This window comes from Mus pahari, chromosome 1 (assembly GCF_900095145.1).
Source record: "Mus pahari chromosome 1, PAHARI_EIJ_v1.1, whole genome shotgun sequence".
In the NCBI taxonomy this organism is placed as follows: domain Eukaryota; kingdom Metazoa; phylum Chordata; class Mammalia; order Rodentia; family Muridae; genus Mus; species Mus pahari.
This window is the reverse complement of record NC_034590.1, coordinates 80,310,639-80,330,571: the sequence shown is the minus strand read 5'-3', so window position 1 is coordinate 80,330,571 and position 19,933 is coordinate 80,310,639. Positions and strand designations below refer to the sequence as shown.

Sequence of the window (19,933 nt, the reverse complement as noted above, 5' to 3'; positions counted from 1 at the left end):
CCATTTGAAGCCTCTTTCCTCAGATGTTTTTCAATCCTGAAAATACAAATAAGTTGTCAGATCTCTGTCTCTGTGTGATGGACAGTGCTTAGTTGGACTGTAGAAGCAAACCCAAAATTCAGGTATATGTGTCCTTAAGTGCTGCCTAAACACCATTCAATAAAATAGATACTGACTGAACACTGAACAGGAAGTGTATTACCGAGTTTACAAAACTCTTAAGTAGACACTTGAAAACTAAGAGCCAAGAAAAAGGGCAATCTGAGCAAAATTTTGGGGACAAGAAACAAAGATATAAGGGTTTTTAGATCAATTATGGCTCAGCATGTTCTAGATATTGTGCCAAAAATTTGGTGGTGTTTTCTCTCATCCCATTATATATATATATATATCAGTTAATCTCATTTTAGTCTCTCTGTTACATTCCTATTTTACAGATGGTACTAAAAGCCTAACCCAGGACAGTTAAAGGGCTTGACTTTGTCTGTCTTAAAGAATGAGATACTAAACATCACTATAGCACTACAAAAGTTACACTAGCATGGGATCGGCCTGAGTGTAGAAGAAATGATGGACATAAAAGTGTTAGTCGAGAATTGAGAAGCACAGTCGAACATGTTATCAGGATCTTAGAGTGAAAGAAACCATGAAGTTGGTGGAATCTATACATTTCCTTGTTTTGTGGGTGAGCGTTTTTTTGTTTTGCAATAGGGTCCAATTATTCTGGCGTGGTACTGGCCTTGTTTTTTAACCTTCTGAGCCTAGGGATTAAGGCCATGCTATCATACCTGATGAGTCTGTACATTTCAATAAATGATAATGAAGCACTTGGGAGGCCAATTTGAGGAAACACAAAATTCATTCATAATATCATAGAACAACTCCTCCGTGATTAAGGAGCCACCTGGAGAACTGAAGAAATGATAGGTTTCTGAACTGTCTCTAGACAAGAACGTGTGGAACAGAGGAGAAAATTATACTGTCAAGTAATTTGTGCTCATTCTGGAATATCTGAAATATGTAGGGAAAGAAAGTGAGAGGAATAAAAAGTAAGCCTTCTTGGAATCAAGAATTTTTTTTGAGATTTATGTATTTTATGTATATGAATACACTGTTACTATCTTCAGACACACCAGAAGACACATCAGATCTCATTATAAATGGTCGTGAGCCACCATTTGCTTGCTGGGAATTAGACCGAGGAAGAACAGTCAGTGCCCTTAACCACTGAGCCATATCTCTAGCCCAAGAATTCTTTTAATTAAAAGAATTTTTATGCCTATCTGCCACATAATTCTATAAATAAATTCTTTATAGATGTCTTTTTTTGTAGTGTAGATATTATAAATAGCTCTGAGATAAATGTCTTTTGAAGAAGGCATCACAAATATTGGGTCCTTCGAGAAGCAGCCAATGCTGTTCTACCTTTCTTAATAAGAAATGAGGAATAGCCAGCTATGGCAACTGGTTTGCTGATTGTGTGATGAACATCACGCATTCTCAACCCAGAGACAACTTCTTAGACCTTAATCAAGTGTCATGGTAAAGACATGATAGAAAGTTTGGGCTATTTATAAATTCTGTATTTATTTATTTTGTTCATTTGATAATTTGTAGCCCATGTGAATATCCACATGTGTTCTTATAACGGTGAACATTGTTTTAGTGTGGCTAGCCATCTGTGCCTTCCAGTTTCAAATGAGAATAAACAAATTGTCAGGATGCTGAATTTTAAGTCACCTTGATATTCCTTATAAACACATCTTACAGGGGAAACTATCACTGAATAAATGTCACATATTTTATAGGAAATGTTTAAATTTAAAAGGACTTCTGAGAACAAGCTCTCAAACTTCTAGAACATCAAATGTCTTTTCTTAAATATTGACTATTGAAGGCTAACAAGAACTACAGTAAAAACTGTGTGTCAGCAAGTTGTATTTGTGTATTTGTATACCTACACACACATATTTAACAATTGGGAAGGAAAATTAGCAAAATGAGACAGGGTAGGATTTGGAAAGGGACTTTGGAGAGGGGCTGAGGAGGGAGGGGAAGGGAGAAAGTGATGCAATTATATTTTCACTAAAATGTGTAAGAACAAAAAATTTAAAAATACAAAAAACCTCTTTAAACACAAGAAAGATTATTATTATCAAGGAAGAAAAAAAGTCTGATCTTTAATTGCTAGCTTTACTTCTGTGATACTGTCTCCTTCAAACAATTGTACCTTGTATCTTACAAAGGTTGCATGTAAGAGTATAAAGGAGGAGTAAGAGGGTTACCCGAAATGAAACCCTTAAGTCCTAGAGATTGCCATTGGTGAGCTTTGTAACCTTAGCAGGCCATTTGGTCTCTCTAGGCATGATTGTTAATTTACACAATGAAGTAGACGTATAGGTTAGTACCTTCTACTGAATTACTTTTATTATGCCATGCTAATTATATCCAATTTTAAATGTATTTAAATTTTAAGTATATATTTAATTATGTATTTAAAATTTAAGTATATATAAATTCCCACCCAAGTAACTAGTCAGTGAATACGATCCCAAGCACTGCCATATGTATACATCATACTAATTGGAACCATGTACATTGTAAAATTTATTGCATGATATGTATTCATAGGCAGATATACTATTTCTTTAAGGAATGTGTGAATAAGCCATATTTAATTGTAAATAAATGCTAGTTTCTTTGGTGTATATTTATAACTAAAGTAAAGTTGAAATCTTGACCTTTGACATTAGTCTGCTATTAGCTTTCCCATCAGGAATTCTAGGAAAATTTAATTTATTTAATGTAAGAACTAAAGACCTGAGTGCAGTGATGCACACCTTTAATTTTAGCAGTAGGGAGACAGAATCAGGTAGAGGCCGGTGTGGAGCAGCTGGTCTACATAGTGAGTTCCATGCCAGCCAAGACTATGTGGAGAGACCCTGTCTCAAAGGAAAAAAAAGAAAAAGAAAAAGATCTCGTGGTTCATTTAACAGTATTAATACACTGTTTTGCATTAGAAAAATAATCACATATTATTAATTTTTTACACTAATCTTAGCAGGCAGTGAAAAGAAGCATTAAAAATTATCATTGACTCTAGTGGCTCTCAAAACAACATTTTTAACTTTATGAGGAACTAATTTTAAACTGATTTGTGGTGCTTGAAAAGGAGCAGGCACGAAGCTGTGTGTGCTCGTGAAGGGCGCACTGCTTTCTTCGAAAGTCAGTGGCTATCCTAATAGTTCTTCTCTCAGTTCTCACATCTTAATCTCATCCCTAAGTTTTCTTAATAATTCTTTAAGCCAACGAATTCTCAAAGTATAATCTATAGATGAAACATGAATCACTTGTGTTATTGGCATAAATGATAAGCAGAAACATGGTGTTGTGCCAGTAACCATATATATTAGTTTATGATGAAGAATTCATTAATTCTGACTTACAAGCTGTTAGCTGATGAGCAAAAGTTGCTGTGAACAGTGGATTTAGTAAATCTTCTGGAAACAAACAGTGCCAAAACACCAATTAACCGTTATACCCTAATATTAAAACGGATGTTCAGATTTAGTTTTTCTTTAATTACAGTGATAAAATAGGCAACAAATTTTAGTTCAGAGTGTGTAACAAAATTTTAGGTTACTATTTTTTAAGAATATATGGATTAAAAATAGTAAATCTAAGTGACAGGTATGCAAGGATACATTACAGTTCCTCAGTCGTGCTTCCGACCATGCTCCATTTTTAAAGCATAATCTTTTGAGGTTCCCTTATCGTTAGGCTTCTCTTTTTCACCTTGCTCCTTACTTTTGGAATTCTCTTTATGTTTTGATGATCTGTTTATCTTTTTAAGTTGCAGTTTACTGCCCTGGGCTTCAGAGTCCCTTCTCAGCGGTGACTGAACACCAGCTAGGACATTGTTTTGACTGCTGCTATTGGTTCACCTGTGCTGCTCTTACATGACTCTGAGTTTCCTGCCGTGAGGCTGAACTCTACCCTCTTGTGGCTAACAAGCTATAAGTGTTTAATAAATAAACATGCACGAATACATTGTTATTTACTTAAAACTCTTTGTTTTAAAAATAATACAAATGTAAACATCTAAGAAAATTGTCTTGCTCTGAGTGCGCATATATTTTCATGTGATCCGTATCAGCTGTACAACCCCATGGCCTACAGGCATTTGAAATACAGTGTTCTAAACACTTTCCATATTACAAGTAAGCATAATACAAATGCATGTACTTTCCATGTAGATAGGCCTTTAAAAGCTTGGGTTTGTGTATGATATATTCTTATGTCACTGCACTTATAATTACCTTTAAATTGTTTTATAGCCACTATTTATAGTGGCTTCTTGCTGTCTTCTTTTTCCATAAAAGAGAGAGAAAAAACAAAAACACAAATTGAAAAGGAGTAGAACTCACATGTATTGTTTTTGATGAATGCAAGATATATTGCTTCCTTTATATTGGTCATTCTTTTCTTGTACCTACACTCTATATGTATGCATGCATGCATGTATGTATGTATGTATGTACACACATAGAGAGCTAGTTTTTCACTTATAAATTTATTAATACTTAATACATAGTATTCTATGTAACACCATAAAATATACAAGTCAGGCTCTGGGCCCTTTCCTATCCTTTGGCATTGGCTTCCCTCTCATTGTAAATAACCGTCATTGTAATAGGCAAAAAATCCTGAAGAGCTCTAATGTTTGAACTATTTTTCTCCTAGCATTATATTTATTCACGACTATAGACTACATGAATATATAAAATATAGCCATAATGTCAATGTCTTTATACATTTTACTCTCACAGGTTGTAATGTCAAATACTGCTGTACAAGTTTGAGAGAAAAGTTATTTTGACTTTCCAGTAAAATACAAAAGTTTAAATAAAATGATTGTGGCAACAAATTTGAATATTGATAAACTAGTTTATTATTGATATTTTAGTCTAAATGGTTTCTAAATCATGTTTAGTATACATTTGAAAGCGTTAAAATGATTACTGTATTACTAGTGTTTTATCAAACTGATTCCCGTATCATACTTGTGTGATTACTTAATACTGTAAATATAATAACAAATATTAAAGGTTTTCATTTTAGATTTTATTTATTTATGTATATGAGTACACTAGCTGTACAGATGGTTGTGAGCCTTCATGTGGTTGTTGGGAATTGAATTTCAGACCTCTGCTGACTCTGGGCAACCCTGCTCGCTCCAGCCCAAATATTTATTTATTATTATATAGCTGTCTTCAGACACACCAGAATAGGGCATCAAATTTCATTATGGGTGGTTGTGAGCAACTATGTGGTTGCTGGGATTTGAACTCAGAACCTTCAGAAGAGCAGTCAGTGCTCTTAACTGCTGAGCTATCTTTCCAACCCAACAAATCATGTTTAAACAGAGATCTGAAGAACACATGGGATGAGCCTTGAAGACACCTAGGAGAAGAACATTCTAGGAAGAAGGGATGTACGTGTGCTTGGTCTACACAGATCTTACCTTTGTGAAACGGGGGAATTAATGTAACAGATGGCAACAAGATCACTCTATTTAAGATTAATAAGCGTTATACCTGCCTAGCCTTTTAAAGACAAAGGATATATATACACAGATTTTGTCTGCAATTGTGTTTTATGATAGCCTTTTAAAGATGTGTGTTCCAACAGGGTATTGGGGGAAAGGGACCTAATAAAATTGAGGAGGGCTCTATGCTTTGCTTCCTCTGCTTGAAGCTGCATGTCAAAGCCAGAAATCATGCTGTAAATATACACCCCTTTTAACTTGGCTTAATTTATTATTTTTTAAAAATTTTTGGCTAGAAGACCCTTAGCTAAGTAACATCTGTCAACTTCTAGAGGTGACACTAAAAGTAATGACTTGTAAAAAGATGTGTTTTTAGTTTTGTTTTAATGTTATAATGATTTACAGCAACAGCTGCTTTCTAAGTAAATAACTAACCTCTCCAGTTGAATTACCATGCCTTGCTAGTACTGTAGAATCAGGACCTATGCTATTATTGCACAGATTAGACTGCAGCATATTGCTTTTACCAGAGGTAGCATGTACTTGTTATGGATCTGGTATTTTCCAGACCATTGCCAGGATGGACTAGGTTTTATCATGTGAACACGCCATTGTGATTAAACAATCATTTGGCTGAAAATGAGGAAGCTTTTCGGGGAATTTTATGGCAGAAAGATATTTTGTAACTATTTAGACTCCACTCTTTCTATTTCTGGAATGTTTGAAGTCCTTGTTTTATTAAGGAAACTCAATGTCAATGGGATATGATGAGAAAGTCTGTTTCAGAAGGAAATTTAGAACTAACTTTTATACTTGCACTTTCTTTTTATCCTTTTCTAAAAAAGTGGATGTTTAAAGAAATTTGGGAAGAATTTTAAGATAATGTGGTATTAGTAGAAATGTACATAATAGATATTGATTATATCATTTACTATGGTATGAAAATAAAGCACCAGGATACAAGAGACTTGTGTCCGGAGTGTACAATCTGAACACCAGGTTGAACTTTCTGAAGCCAGACCCTCTCCGCTGTCTAGAGTCACCACATGAAATTAGAGTACCTTTTAGCATTGCATTTTAGGATGTGTTTGAAGGGCAGTAGCATTTTGGTATTTTAGTATATAAATATATATTTATGTAACATGTTAATTTAGCCTATACTACTATCAGAATAACAGGATTGTATGGGGTGAAGTCACATAGTTTTATTGTAATAATAAGAGGACACAAGTACCTACTAATAGATAAGGTATGCTAAGTGATTCCAATATACATAAAAGATGAGGTGGGGTCTGACAAGATGACTCTATGGTTTAGAGCACTCACTGCTCTTCCAGAGGACCAGGGTTCAATTCCCAGGACTTACATGGAAACTCACAAACTCCCTTTTCTTGACTTCTTGGTCACCAGGCATGTAGCCTTAATGAGACATACTGAAATAGAAAATCATTTTAAGTTAGAAGGCTTATAATATTGAGCTAGATAATGCAACAGTATTTCAAAATATTAAATTTCAAAACATCATAAGATCTCTCAAGTTCATTTAATTTTCTCCTCCTCTTCCTCCTCCTCCTCCTCCTCTTCTTCCTTCTCCTCTTCTTCCTTCTTCTTTTTCTTCTTCTTCTTTTGTGAAAATTTGTCCTTGTTAAATATATAAACCAAGCCTGGCATGATTGATTGTTCATGTCTGAATCCTAACACTCAAGAAGCTGAGGCAGGAAGATTGACATGAGCCCTAGGCCACCTTGGGCTACATAGGAAGATTCAAGCTATTCTAGGCCACAATAAAACCCTGTCTTAGAACAAAACTTACAAAACCAGTGTCACAAATAATTATTGCATAAAGGACAATTTGGCCGCAAAATAGAAGCAGCATTATTTCCATGGCCTGATAAATTATTATTTCTAGAAAAAAATTATTGAAAATTTACATTAAGAAAAATACTTTATCAAATAACTATCTGCATACATTTTTTCTTCAAAGAGGAATTATGACTGTTCCCTTAAACCTGGGGTACTATGTACATATGTGTGCCAGGGGGTACATGCACAAACACACCACCTTAGTTGTTGGGGGTTGAGCACATCCTGGAGCATGCTGTGCAAGTGCTCACTAATGAAATTCAACACCAGCCTTTGGCACATTGTTTCTTAGAAGATAGCTACTAGGATTAAGAATAACAGCATTCTAGGATTTATAAAGTAAAACTCAACATCAATTAAAAGAAATCAGTGTAATTAGGTCTACTTTGAAGGTCTGATAGAACTCTGCACTGAACGCTTCTGGTCCCAGAATGGATACAGAAAATGTGGTACACAATGGAGTACTGCTCAGCTATTAAAAACAATGAATTTATGAAACTCTTAGACAAATGGGTGGATCTGGAGGATAGCATCCTGAGTGACGTAACCCAATCACAAAAGAACACACATGATATGCACTCACTGATAAGTGGATATTAGTCCAGAAACTTAGAATGCCCAAGATACAATTTGTAAAACACATGAAACTCAAGAAGAAGGAAGACCAAAGTGTGAATACTTTGTTCCTTCTTAGAATGGGGAACAAAATACCAATGGAATGGGGTTACAGAGATAAAGTTCGGAGCTGAGACAGAAGAAAGGACCATCCAGAGACTGACCCACCCGGGAATCCATCCCATAAACAACCACCAAACCCAGACACTATTGCATATGCCAGCAAGATTTTGCTCACAGGACCCTGATATACCTATCTCTTGTGAGGCTATGCCAGTGCCTGGCAAATACAGAAGTGGATGCTCACAGTCATCTATTGGGTAGAACACAAGGAGCTCCTCCCAGAGCTCGTGTCTCTAGTTGCATATGTAGCAGAGGATGGCCTAGTCGGCCATCAATGGGAGGAGAGGCCCTTGGTCTTGCGAAGATTATATGGCAGGGCCAGGAAGTGGGAGTGGGTGGGTTGGGGAGCAGGGCTGGGGGAGGGTATAGGGGACTTTCAGAGAGGAAACTAGGAAAGGGGATAGCATTTGAAATGTAAATGAAGAAAATGTCTAATAAAAAAAAAGAAAAATCAGTATAGAAATGTAAAACATGAAGTTTTTTTTTTTTACTTAATACTGATTTACATTTATTGTCCCTTTTCTTTCTTCTTAATAATTAGTGGAGAGCATTGTATAATGGCTACACATTCTGTTTTGTGTTTTGGTTAAAATAGTGTAGTGGTCATTTATTTGAAATAGCTATCTGCTTACTCAAGTTGTCTTTCAATAATACTCTAGGGCAATTATCACACTCTCATAAAAATGTGGATGTCTTTATCTGTTCCAGGAATTTCAATCATTTTTGCCATTTAAAATCTTTAGTAATCCATGAAAACCATGATTCATTAGGTGTGGAAATTTTGGTAAATTAATAATCATCACTTTCCTATTATTTTTAGGCATTCCAGAAACCAACCAGACTCATTTTGATTTGTGCACAAATTAAAATCTTTCTTTTTCAAGATCCTATGGACCTTTTATATACATTTAGATGTGTACATTCCTCAGACAGTTCATTTCCAGTTACATGCACTATACTAGAAACCGAACAGGATCTAAAGGAAAGTAAAGATAGAGTTCCTGGCCTCAGTGTGAGGAGAAAACTTCCCGGTGCAATACCCAGAAAAACATTTTAAGAAATTGATTCCTGGGCCAGAGAGATGGCTCAGTGGTTAAGAGCACTGACTGCTTTTCTGAAGATCCAGAGTTCAAATCCCTGAAACCACATGGTGGCTCACAACCATCCATAATGGGATCTGATGCCCTCTTCTGGGGTGTCTGAAGATAGCTACAGTGTACTTAGATATAATAAATAAATAAATCTTGAAAGAAAGAAAGAAAGAAAGAAAGAAAGAAAGAAAGAAAGAAAGAAAGAAAGAAAGAAATTGATTCCTGCATTTGTACACTGAGCAGATAGCAGGTAATACACCAGGTAATAAGGGCTGGCTGGCCTGAGCTCTTACTTTATGGACTCACTCACTAATCATTGAACAAAACAGAAGTCCTAGCCTTCATTTAATCCAGTGGGAGAAACAGAAAAGAAAAGAAAAGAAAAGAAAAGAAAAGAAAAGAAAAGAAAAGAAAAGAAAAGAAAAGAAAAGAAAAGCCTAAGATTACTAAAACTGTTAATGTGTTAGATGATGCTGGCATGGAGAAAGAAAGAAAGGCAAAGGACAAGGGAGTGTAGATTCTGCAGTTTCCGTTAGAATGGTCAACAGTGGGTCAGAGCAGAAAGGGCATGTGATACAGGAGCACAGACGTTAGCTTCTCTGTAGGAAGGATACCAGGTAAAGAAACAATAGGCAGGTCCCAGTAGATGGTACCATTCCTAGTGTGTCTGAGAGCAGCAAGGAAGAGTAAGACCTAAAAAGAATAAAGGGAATGAAAGCTGGCTATTTTAACAATCCAGAGTAGGTATAGGCTCACTCTTCTGTGGTAGTAGTAGGAAAATTTGGAGGTTAGGATATTCTGACAGGTGGATATTATCTATAAATGATAAAAGAATGAGAATTTGAGATTTGCCACACAAATGGGGTTGCCATTAGCCTTGCTATAGGACAGTAGAGTTTAGGCAGAAAGATTAAATCTTATATTTTGACTATGTTTGAGATGTCAAGTAGGCGACTGGCATTTCATGACATTTTAGGAGAGTGTGAAGTAGCAAGCCTAAAGTTTTGGTAAACCATACTGGAAAGCAAGAGCGTAAAGGTCAGGAAAGGAAGATTTTAGGAGGAAATGTAGATTCTGCTGGAACATAGATACTGGAAAAGGAGAGGAAGGGGGGTTCTATTAGAGGAAATAACCTATGTTCTCAGAGTATCTACTGACAAATCTCAGTGTTTTGTTAATTTGTTCTCTCCACTCCCTTCTTAAAACTTTGTGAGTGTCAGAGTCTTGCCAAATAGTAAGTGCACAGACTTATTTGTGGACTAAAGATTTTTTTAAAAATATTTATTTTTACTCTTTGGTGGAGTTTATTTGGAAATTCTCTCCATCTAGAAAAAAAAAGTTGGGCTTCTTGACTGTGAAAGTACAGCTTCTGCTGGCATGACCTGAGTCAGTGAGAACTTAATCTTGGAGCCTGGACATCTTGACAGAGGCCACTGGCACTTGTCATCTTACCCACCTCGATGGACAAGTGCCTCAAGTATAGGTGTCCTTGTCCCCATACTACTGCATGCTAGCGATGGTTAGCTGAAGTGCCCTTGTAGCAGAAGCACTGCATCATGTCTCCCTCTGTGCTTGGGTCGTGGCACTGGCAATATATGTGTGTGCTACTGCCAGAGTCTTAGTACAACCAGATGCCAAAGTTCATGCTTGGTGACTTCTACCCAAGTTCACAATCTCCTCTGGGACCTCTTTAGCTGTGATATGGGTGCTAGAAATGGGACTTGCCACCATGCGGTTGGCTGTGAAGATGCACATTCCAATGGCAGTATGTGGTTCTTGGGGTGGGCACAAGGCAGCACTACCCCGCCTCATGCTTTGCCTCCCAACCTTGTGCTCACAATTTATGTATAAGGCCTTCATGGAACTCGGTCTTGCCTTCACCATCATCCAAGTATTTATGTATGTGAGCATTTTGACTACATTTATATTTATGTACCACTTGTACGCAATGCCACAAGACCAGAAGAGGGCTTCAAATTCGCTGGAACTAGAGTTATAGACAGTTATGAGCCACCATGTGGATGCTGAGAATCTAACTGGGGTCCTTTGGAAGACCAGCCACTGCTCTTAACCCTTAGCACTCCAAATAATATGTCACAGGTTTATTGACTAGTAGTTAGTTGTTGAAACTTAGAGCTTCTTAAACTTTGGGTTTTTTTTGTGTGTGGTTTGTTTGTTTGTTTGTTTTTACATTGAAAAGTAATAATTTACTGTGCTGCCAAGAAAATTAAAATATTTCTATATAATGTCATGAATGGCTGGGAAACCTTTTTATTGTGGTTTATTGTGGTATAAAGCAGATTACATTTAAATCTGCTTTAAATATACATTTTAGCCATGTATAAGCATACATTTTCAATATACTAATTACAAAACTTTACTTCTTGTACAAAAATGTTCTCTTTTTAAAACAACCGCCGTTGTTGTGTATGTGCAGAAGCAAGTGACATTTTACTAGAAGAGCTCTGAGCTTTCTGTAGGCCTTAGAATCCCCATGAGAGAAAGACTGGGTCCAGTAGAAAAACAGAAATGAAAATAATTACCTCATTTCTAGAATAAACTTTTCCCTATTTTTGGAAGACTGATTTTGTACTTGAATAAGTGATATTTTTAATTGTTTGGGTCAGTACTTAAGACTAACTTAAACATGTCTTAGTAACTTCTATTCCTGAGAAATGAAACAATCAAAGTTGGTGTTCATGTCTGTAGTCTATAGAGCTTTGAAAACACATGAAACAAATACTCCTTACTTTGTCATTTCTTGCCTACTATTTGTAATTAATTTGGATTTTTATAGGTTATCTGTAAGGTGTGTAGTTTGAATATATTGTGTGAATTATGAACCTAGGAAACTTTGTACATTGGTTGTAATTTCTCCTTTTCCAGGGAACGAAGAAAGAAGAGATTGAAGGTGAAGAAGTGTCTGGTTTAATCCAACCCGCAGAAGTATTTGCCCCCAAAAGCCTGGTGTTGGTATCCAGATTAGACTATCCAGAGATCTTTAGGGTAAATAACTCATAGTCATCTTATCAGTTATGATATTGTGTAAATCTATTTTGAATAAACAGAGGGGTTTTTTTTGTTTTTTTTTTTTTGTTTTGTTTTGTTTTGTTTTTCGAGACAGGGTTTCTCTGTATAGCCCTGGCTGTCCTGGAACTCACAGAGTTTTTTTTTTTAATTGAAAACATTGTTAGACTGAATTAGTGATTCACCAATAAGATAAAATCAAATGTATGACATGAAGAAGCAGATTTGTGTTGGATGAAAGCAATTCCTGAATAAGTTACCATGATTATTCACACTTCTAAGAGTATAATGTTTGTTTAAAAATAGATTTCATGTTAATTAAATAAAAATTGTAAACCATAAAAATAATTTGATTAGCTTCAAGAACTTGAAAAAGTACTCAGTGTAACAACTATGAATATGTTTATTAAGTTTTGGTGCTAAATTACACTAAGTAATTTAAGTATGACTAAGTGAGATTTTAGATAATTCTGATCATGACTTTAAAATACTGTTTAGAGCCAGGCCTGATGACCCAAGCTAGTAATTGTAGTATTTAAGAGATAAGAGACAAGAAGACCTTAAGTCCTGGGCAAGCCTGGCCTACATAGTGAGATAACACTTTTTTCTTTCAGATTTTTTTACCCCCCCCCTTTTTTAATATTCAGAATTTTCAAATATAAAGATGTATAAAAGAATAAATATTTGTACTAATTTATAAGTATGAAACTAGAAAGTAGGATTATATATTATAGAATAAATAACAACCTCATTATTACAATGACAATTATGACTCCTTTAGTGTGTTTTGTGACAAACTAGTATATGTAATTTCTACAAATTAATGACAGTTACAGTTTTTTAGTCACAATTTCAGTAAGCTAAAAGATTGAGATTATATGTTAGGATCAAGAAGGAATCGGTCAGAAAAGAGTTTGCTGCACCAGTAAGAGAGTTTCGCCTTGGCTCCTCAGCACTGCTGTAAAAGCCAAGCACATGACTAGGCTACATGTCTAACTTCAGTGCTAGGGTCAAGCTAACAGGACAGGGAGACAAGAGCCCCAGAGGTCACAGGCCAGCCAGTCTACCTATTCCATGAATTTCAGATTCAGTGAGATCCTGTCTTCAAAACCTAAGGTAGAAAGCTACTGAGGAGAACTGTGGGCATCCTTCTCCAGCATCCGTGTGTACACATACTCACATGCACACACCCAAAAAGAAGTGAGATAGAGAAAATAAAGAATGCATTTCATCTTCTTTTACCACTTACTGTCTTGTAAACTTAGCATGTTAATCTTGCTGTCTTACCTGTTTGCTGTCCTTTGTTAGTTTCTATTGGACAGTCTGGATTTGTAAGAACCATATAACAACATCTCTTGTTTTATCTTGAAATATGTAGTTTCCTAAAATAAGTTTAAAAACAACCTGGCAAACAGTATGGAGAAAAACAATTCAGCCTTACAAATTAGTTGTAGTGGTTATCTATACAGAGGTACCTGTTTTACAAATTATGGCTTTCTGCTTTCTGTAAACTTATCTTGGAAGTTCATTTGAGTGTTCTGGTCCTAGAGGAAAATTTAATAAACCTGTTTTGTTGCTTAAGATTTATTTCATGTTCAGTGTAGAATATAATTGATGTGGTTCAAAGAGAAATTTTCCTAGCAAAGATGTCACAGTTTATTTTATTGACCCTGCCATGAAATGACCACATGCACGACTCTCTGCAGGCTTGCCTGGGTTTGATCTACACTGTGTATGTAGACAGCATGAGTGTCTCCTTGGAAAGTCTCATCGCAAATCTTTGTGCCTGCCTCGTTCCAGCTGCTGGAGGGTCTCAGGTAAATAGAACAAATTTATTCTGGATGATTTAATTTATGACAAAAAAGAAAGAATTCTTCAAATATTTTTGCTTTAGATAGGATCCTACTTTGCCCCTATGATGTACTTTCTAGACACCTAAGATTCCATTCTTTTTATAGGGCAAGAGGCTGATTTCAAGGGCTTGAGACATGGCTCAGTAGCTAAGAGAACATCTAGCATCTATATCACAGAGCTTACAACCGTCTGTAAGCCCAACTCCAGGGACACCTGACCTTGGTGGCCACTTGTATTCATGCCCATGGACTCACCCCACACACATATACATAATTAAAATAATAAAAAGAAATCTTAAAAAAAAAGGAGCCGATTTTCAGACTGAGTTCCCTTTTAGCTGGCATAATTAGCAGACATATTTGATGTAACTTCAAATCTACTTTTTAACTTTTTGGACATATCTTTCTTTAGAAAGAATTTTTCAATATGATTCTGCTACTTTTTTATTTTTGTATATAGTTATACTTCAATTATATTAAGTAAAAATAATGACCAAAATTAGAAGACAAAAGTGAGAAAACTCTTTTTTGTAACATTGTGACTTTTTAAAAATAGATTCCTTTTTGTCTGTATCTTGATGTTTAAAAAAATATTGTCTTAGAAGCAGAAAAATAAGAATCTTTGCTACCATGGTTTATTTATTGATTCTAGGTCAACCATCTTTAAAAGCACTGGAGCTAGAAGTGCAGCCCTGGTGAGAGAGGGCACGTGCTCACCATGTGCAAGGCCTTCCTACCAATTCTAGTGCCAAACAGAGCAGAAGGCTTGTCTTCTCAGACCTCAAAGACATCTAGTTGGCCATGTATTTTGCTTTTTATATATCGAGTAAGAGAGACCACACTCTGAAAAGTCACACCACTTGTCCTTTAGTCTGTCAATGTGTGTGTGCGTGCGTGCGTGCGTGCGTGCGTGCGTGCGTGCGTGCGTGTGTGTGTGTGTGTGTGTGTGTGTGTGTGTGTGTATGCATCCATGCATGCTGGTGTTCAAGGAATTCAGAGGCAGCAGATTCTTACTGTTAGAGTTCAAAATGGTTGCAAGCCTCCTGACATGGATGCTAGGAACTAGGCTCAGATCCTCTGAAAGAGTTGCAAGTCCTCTTAACTGAGCCATCTCTACAGCCCCTGCAAAATGTTAAATTTGAAAAAGAAAAGATGCTACATATAGGGTAATTAGCATTTTTAACACTCTTCTTTCTCAACTTCTTTTCTCTTAAATTACCTCCTCTCTTCTTTTTTCCTCCTTTTTCTTTCTCCTCCTTTTCTTCTTCCTTTTCTCCTCTTCCTCTATGCTGTTCTAAAGACAGAATCTTAAAGGTGGCCTTGGCCTCTCAGGCCTTTCCATCGAAGAATCAGATGGTTCTGTAAACAAGTTAACATAGTTTTGGTCAGTTATAATTGTTAGTGATATTTGCTCTCTTATCTACTGAGGTTTCAACTTCCATGGGATGAATTTTCTGATTTCATTTTGATTTGAACATAGCATAACTTGTATGTTTTAGGTTATATGTTTCTGTTTCTTGTCTCTTATGACTTTATATGTGTTTCTCTCATCCTGCAGAAGCTATTTTCCTTGGGTGCAGGAGACAGACAACTGATCCAGACACCTTTGCATGACAGCCTTCCTGTCACAGGCACTAGTGTGGCTCTTTTATTTCAGCAATTAGGTATGTCTTATGCTGGATTTTAAAATATCTTCTTATAGAAGCCCGTGGCTGGAAAAAATGACTTAAGTTTGTATCACCTGACATGATAAAAGAAATATAAAGAAACCGTTTATTGTCTATTGTAGTTTATCTGAGTCAGAAAGAAAGAACAATAGACCAAGCTTCCATAAGGACTTAATTTTGATCACCCCATTGGTATAGTTTGGATATTTGGAAGCAAGTTGCATCAAAGAAAGGGTCTAGATGAAGGACACTTTGCATTTACTGCTTGATATGATTAAGGATGGAGATAGGTGCATCAGGTGTTCCAGCTTGTCAAAACACTGTGACTACATATTTGAAGAGATATAGAAGAACTGAAACAGTTGTTCTTTGCTAGTTAGAATGTGAAAAGCTTACCTTGGTTATAGTTTGGGTCACTTGTAATGTTCAGTTTATTCCTAGGCATTTACCCATGGCAAATGATAATGTACATTCATAAAAATATCCATAGCCATTTTATGCTAGTAAAAAATTAAAAGCAGTATTACTGTTCATCAGAGGTGATAGGGAATTAATAATGCACATATATTAAATTCTGTGGTCTATCCTCATGATGGGGTATACAATGAAAAAGAATACATTCTACATAGATTAACATAAAAATAATTCTGATGAATGAAAAACATCACATAAAAATGCATATTTTATGATTTGGTTTCTTAAATTGCAGTCTAGTCCGGTGGCAAAAACAGGTCTCCAACTACATTGTTGGCGGAAAGAATAAGATTAGAAAAGTCATGACGAAACCTTTTGTGGTAATGATTTTTATAAATTAATATACCAAATTCTTAACTGAAAACTTCTTGAAAAGTGTGTGAATATCTGTAGCATCCTTAAACAAAATAGAAGTAAGTAGACACAAATGTCTGTTATGATGGATTTATAAATATACCTTATATTTTATTCATTCAGTGACAAATTATTGAGGCATACAAAGGAACATAGTGTTGATACCTGGTATATCATGGATGTACTTGAAACTATGCTATAAAAGAAGCCAGACAAAAAAGCCATATTTATAATATGATTCTGCTTATATGAAAAGTCCAGGATACACAAATCCATATAGACAGAATCTAAAGTAATAGTTTTCAGAGGCCAGTTATAGGATACAAAGAGGTCCAAGATATCGCTTGGGTGACAGAATTGTTTTGGTTTATATATGAATAGTAGTATATGGTACTAAAACTACTGGATTGTACACTTCTAAACAGTGAATTTTGTAATCCCAATACACTCAAGAAACTAAGACAAAAAGATTGCCACAAGTTTAATGCCAGCTTGGAAATACAAATTGGAATTACTCTGCTTAAAAAAGGGGAGTGGGTAGGTGAGGAACACATTTCATAATACATGAACCATATGTACCTCAGTAATACAAAATTACTATGTTTTTTGTAAAGCAGCTATAGAAACAACTTGTAGCTACTTGAATTGAAGGTTGATAGAATTGGAGTTTTGAAATTTTAATTACAGTTGATCAAAAGCCAGCATTTAAAAAAATTATCTTTGAAAACTTTAAACCTGTACACAATGCATCTTAGACATATCCACCCTCTACTTCCTCTCCTGAATCCCCAGAACCCACCATTCTATCTCCATCCTAACTTCATGTCTCCCTCCTAAAACTTCTACTTTTAACTCACAGATCAATTAGTGTTGCTCATATGCTCATGGGTTTGGGGTCATCACTGAAGCATAGGAAACCTATCAGTGGCCACACTCGTAAAGAAAGTGACTGATCTTCATCTAAGAGCCATCAGCTTCCAATAGATCCTTAGCAAGGGTTGTATCCTCACTAGGAGACAGCTATAACAGGCTCCTGTCAGCATGCATTTCTTGGCATCCACAGTAGTTTCTGCATTTGGTGACTGTATATGAGATGGCTCCCCAGGTGGGGCAGTCTCTGGATGGCCTTTCCTTCAGTCTCTGCTCCACACTTTGTCTCTATATTTGCTCCTGTGAGTGTTTTGTTCCCCCTTCTCAGACTGAGCACCCACATTTTGGTCTTCCTTCTTCTTGAGCTTCATGTGGTCTGTGAATTGTATCTTGCGTATTCTGAGCTTCTGGGCTAATATCCACTTGTCAGTGAGTGCATATCATGTGTGTTCTTTTGTGATTGGGTTACCTCACTCAGGATTATATCCTCCAGATCTATCTATTTGTCTTTAGAATTTCATGAATTCATTGTTTTTAATAGCTGAGTAGTACTCCATTGTTTAAATGTACCACATTTTCTGTATCTATTCCACTATTGAGGGGCATCTGGGTTCTTTCCAGCTTCTGGCTATTATAAATAAGGCTGCTATGAACATAATGGAGCATGTGACCTTATTACAAGTTGGAACATCTTCTGGGTATTTGCCCAGGAAAGGTATTGCTGGATCTTCTGGTAGTACTATGTCCAGTTTTCTGAGGAACCACCAGACTGATTTTCAGAGTGGTCGTACCAGCTTGCAATCCCACCAACAATGGAGGAGTGTTCCTCTTTCTCCACATCCTCGCCAGCATCTGCTGTCACCTGAGTTTTTGATCTTACCCATTCTGACTGGTGTGCGATGGTTGTTTTGATTTGCATTTCCTGATGACTAAGGATGTTTAACATTTCTTTTGGTGCTTCTTGACTATTCAAGATTCCTCAGTTGAGAATTCTTTGTTTAGCTCTGTATCCCGTTTTTTAATAGGGTTATTTGATTATCTGGAGACTAATTTCTTGAGTTCTTTGTATATATTGGATATTAGCCCTCTATCAGATGTAGGATTGGTAAAGATATTTTCCTAATCTGTTGGTTGCCATTTTGTCCTATTGAGAGTGTCCTTTGGCTTACAGAAATGTTGCAGTTTTATGAGGTCCCATTTGTCAATTCTTGATCTTACAGCATAAGCCATTGGTGTTCTGTTCAGGAACTTCCCCATGTATTCAAGACTTTCCCCCTCTTTCTCTTCTATTAGTTTCAGTCTATCTGGTTTTATGTGGAGGTCCTTGATTAACTTGGACTTGAGCTTTGTACAAGGAGATAAGAATTGATCAATTTGCATTCTTCTACATGTTGACAGCCAGTTGAACCAGCAACATTTGTTGAAAATGCTGTCTTTTTTCCACTGGATGATTTTAGCTCCTTTGTCAAAGATCAGATGACCATAGGTGTGTGCACTCATTTCTTGGTCTTCAGTTCTATTCCATTGATATACCTGCCTATCTCTGTACCAATACCATGCAGTTTTCATCACAGTTGCTCTGCAGTACAGCTTGAGGTCAGGGATGATGATTCCCCAGAAGTGCTTTTATTGTTGAGAATAGTTTTCGCTATCCTGGGTTTTTTGTTATTCCAGGTGAATTTGCAAATTGCTCTTTCTAACTCTCTGGAGAATCTAGTTGGAATATTGATGGGGATTGCATTGAATCTCTAGATTGCTTTTGGCAAGAAGGCCATTTTCACTGTATTAATCCTGCTAATATATGAGCATGGGGAATCTTTCCATCTTCCGAGATCTTCTTCAATTTCTTTTTTCAGAGACTTGAAGTTCTTATCATACAGATCTTTCACTTGCTTGGTTAGATTCACACCAAGCTATTTTACATTATTTGTGACTATTGTTAAGGGTGTCATTTCCCTAATTTCTTTCTTAGCTTGTTTATCCTTTGAGTAGAGGAAGGCTACTGATTTGTTTGAGTTAATTTTATATCCAGCTACTTTGCTGAAGTTGTTTATCAGGTTTAGGAGTTCCCCTGGTGGAATTTATCATCTGCAAATAATGATATTTTGACTTCTTCCTTTCCAATCTGTGTCCCTTTGACCTCCTTCTGTTGTCTATTGATCTGGCTAGGACTTCGAGTACTATATTGAATAGATAGGGAGGGAGTGGGCAGTCTTATCTAGTCCCTGATTTTAGTGGGGTTGCTTCAAGTTTCTCTCCATTTAGTTTGGCTACTGGTTTGCTGTATATTGCCTTTATTATGTTTAGGTATGGGCCTTGAATTCCTTATATTTCCAAGACTTNTANCATGAATGGGTGTTGAATTTTGTCAAATGCTTTCTCAGAATCTAATGAGACGATCATGTGTTTTTTTTTTCTTTGAGTTTGTTTATATAGTGGATTACATTG

General features: G+C 36.1%; 1 protein-coding gene across 1 annotated transcript in view; it reads left to right on the top strand.

Annotated features, from left to right (window-relative positions):
- The window catches only part of Sbf2 (SET binding factor 2), a 292,547-nt gene that overhangs the window by 121,159 nt on the left and 151,455 nt on the right, over positions 1–19,933 (top strand). The window contains exons 4-6 of the mRNA XM_029535769.1: positions 12,127–12,246; positions 13,974–14,084; positions 15,679–15,784. Coding sequence (XP_029391629.1) covers positions 12,127–12,246; positions 13,974–14,084; positions 15,679–15,784 — 337 coding nt within the window. The remainder of the gene's footprint in view (positions 1–12,126; positions 12,247–13,973; positions 14,085–15,678; positions 15,785–19,933) is intronic.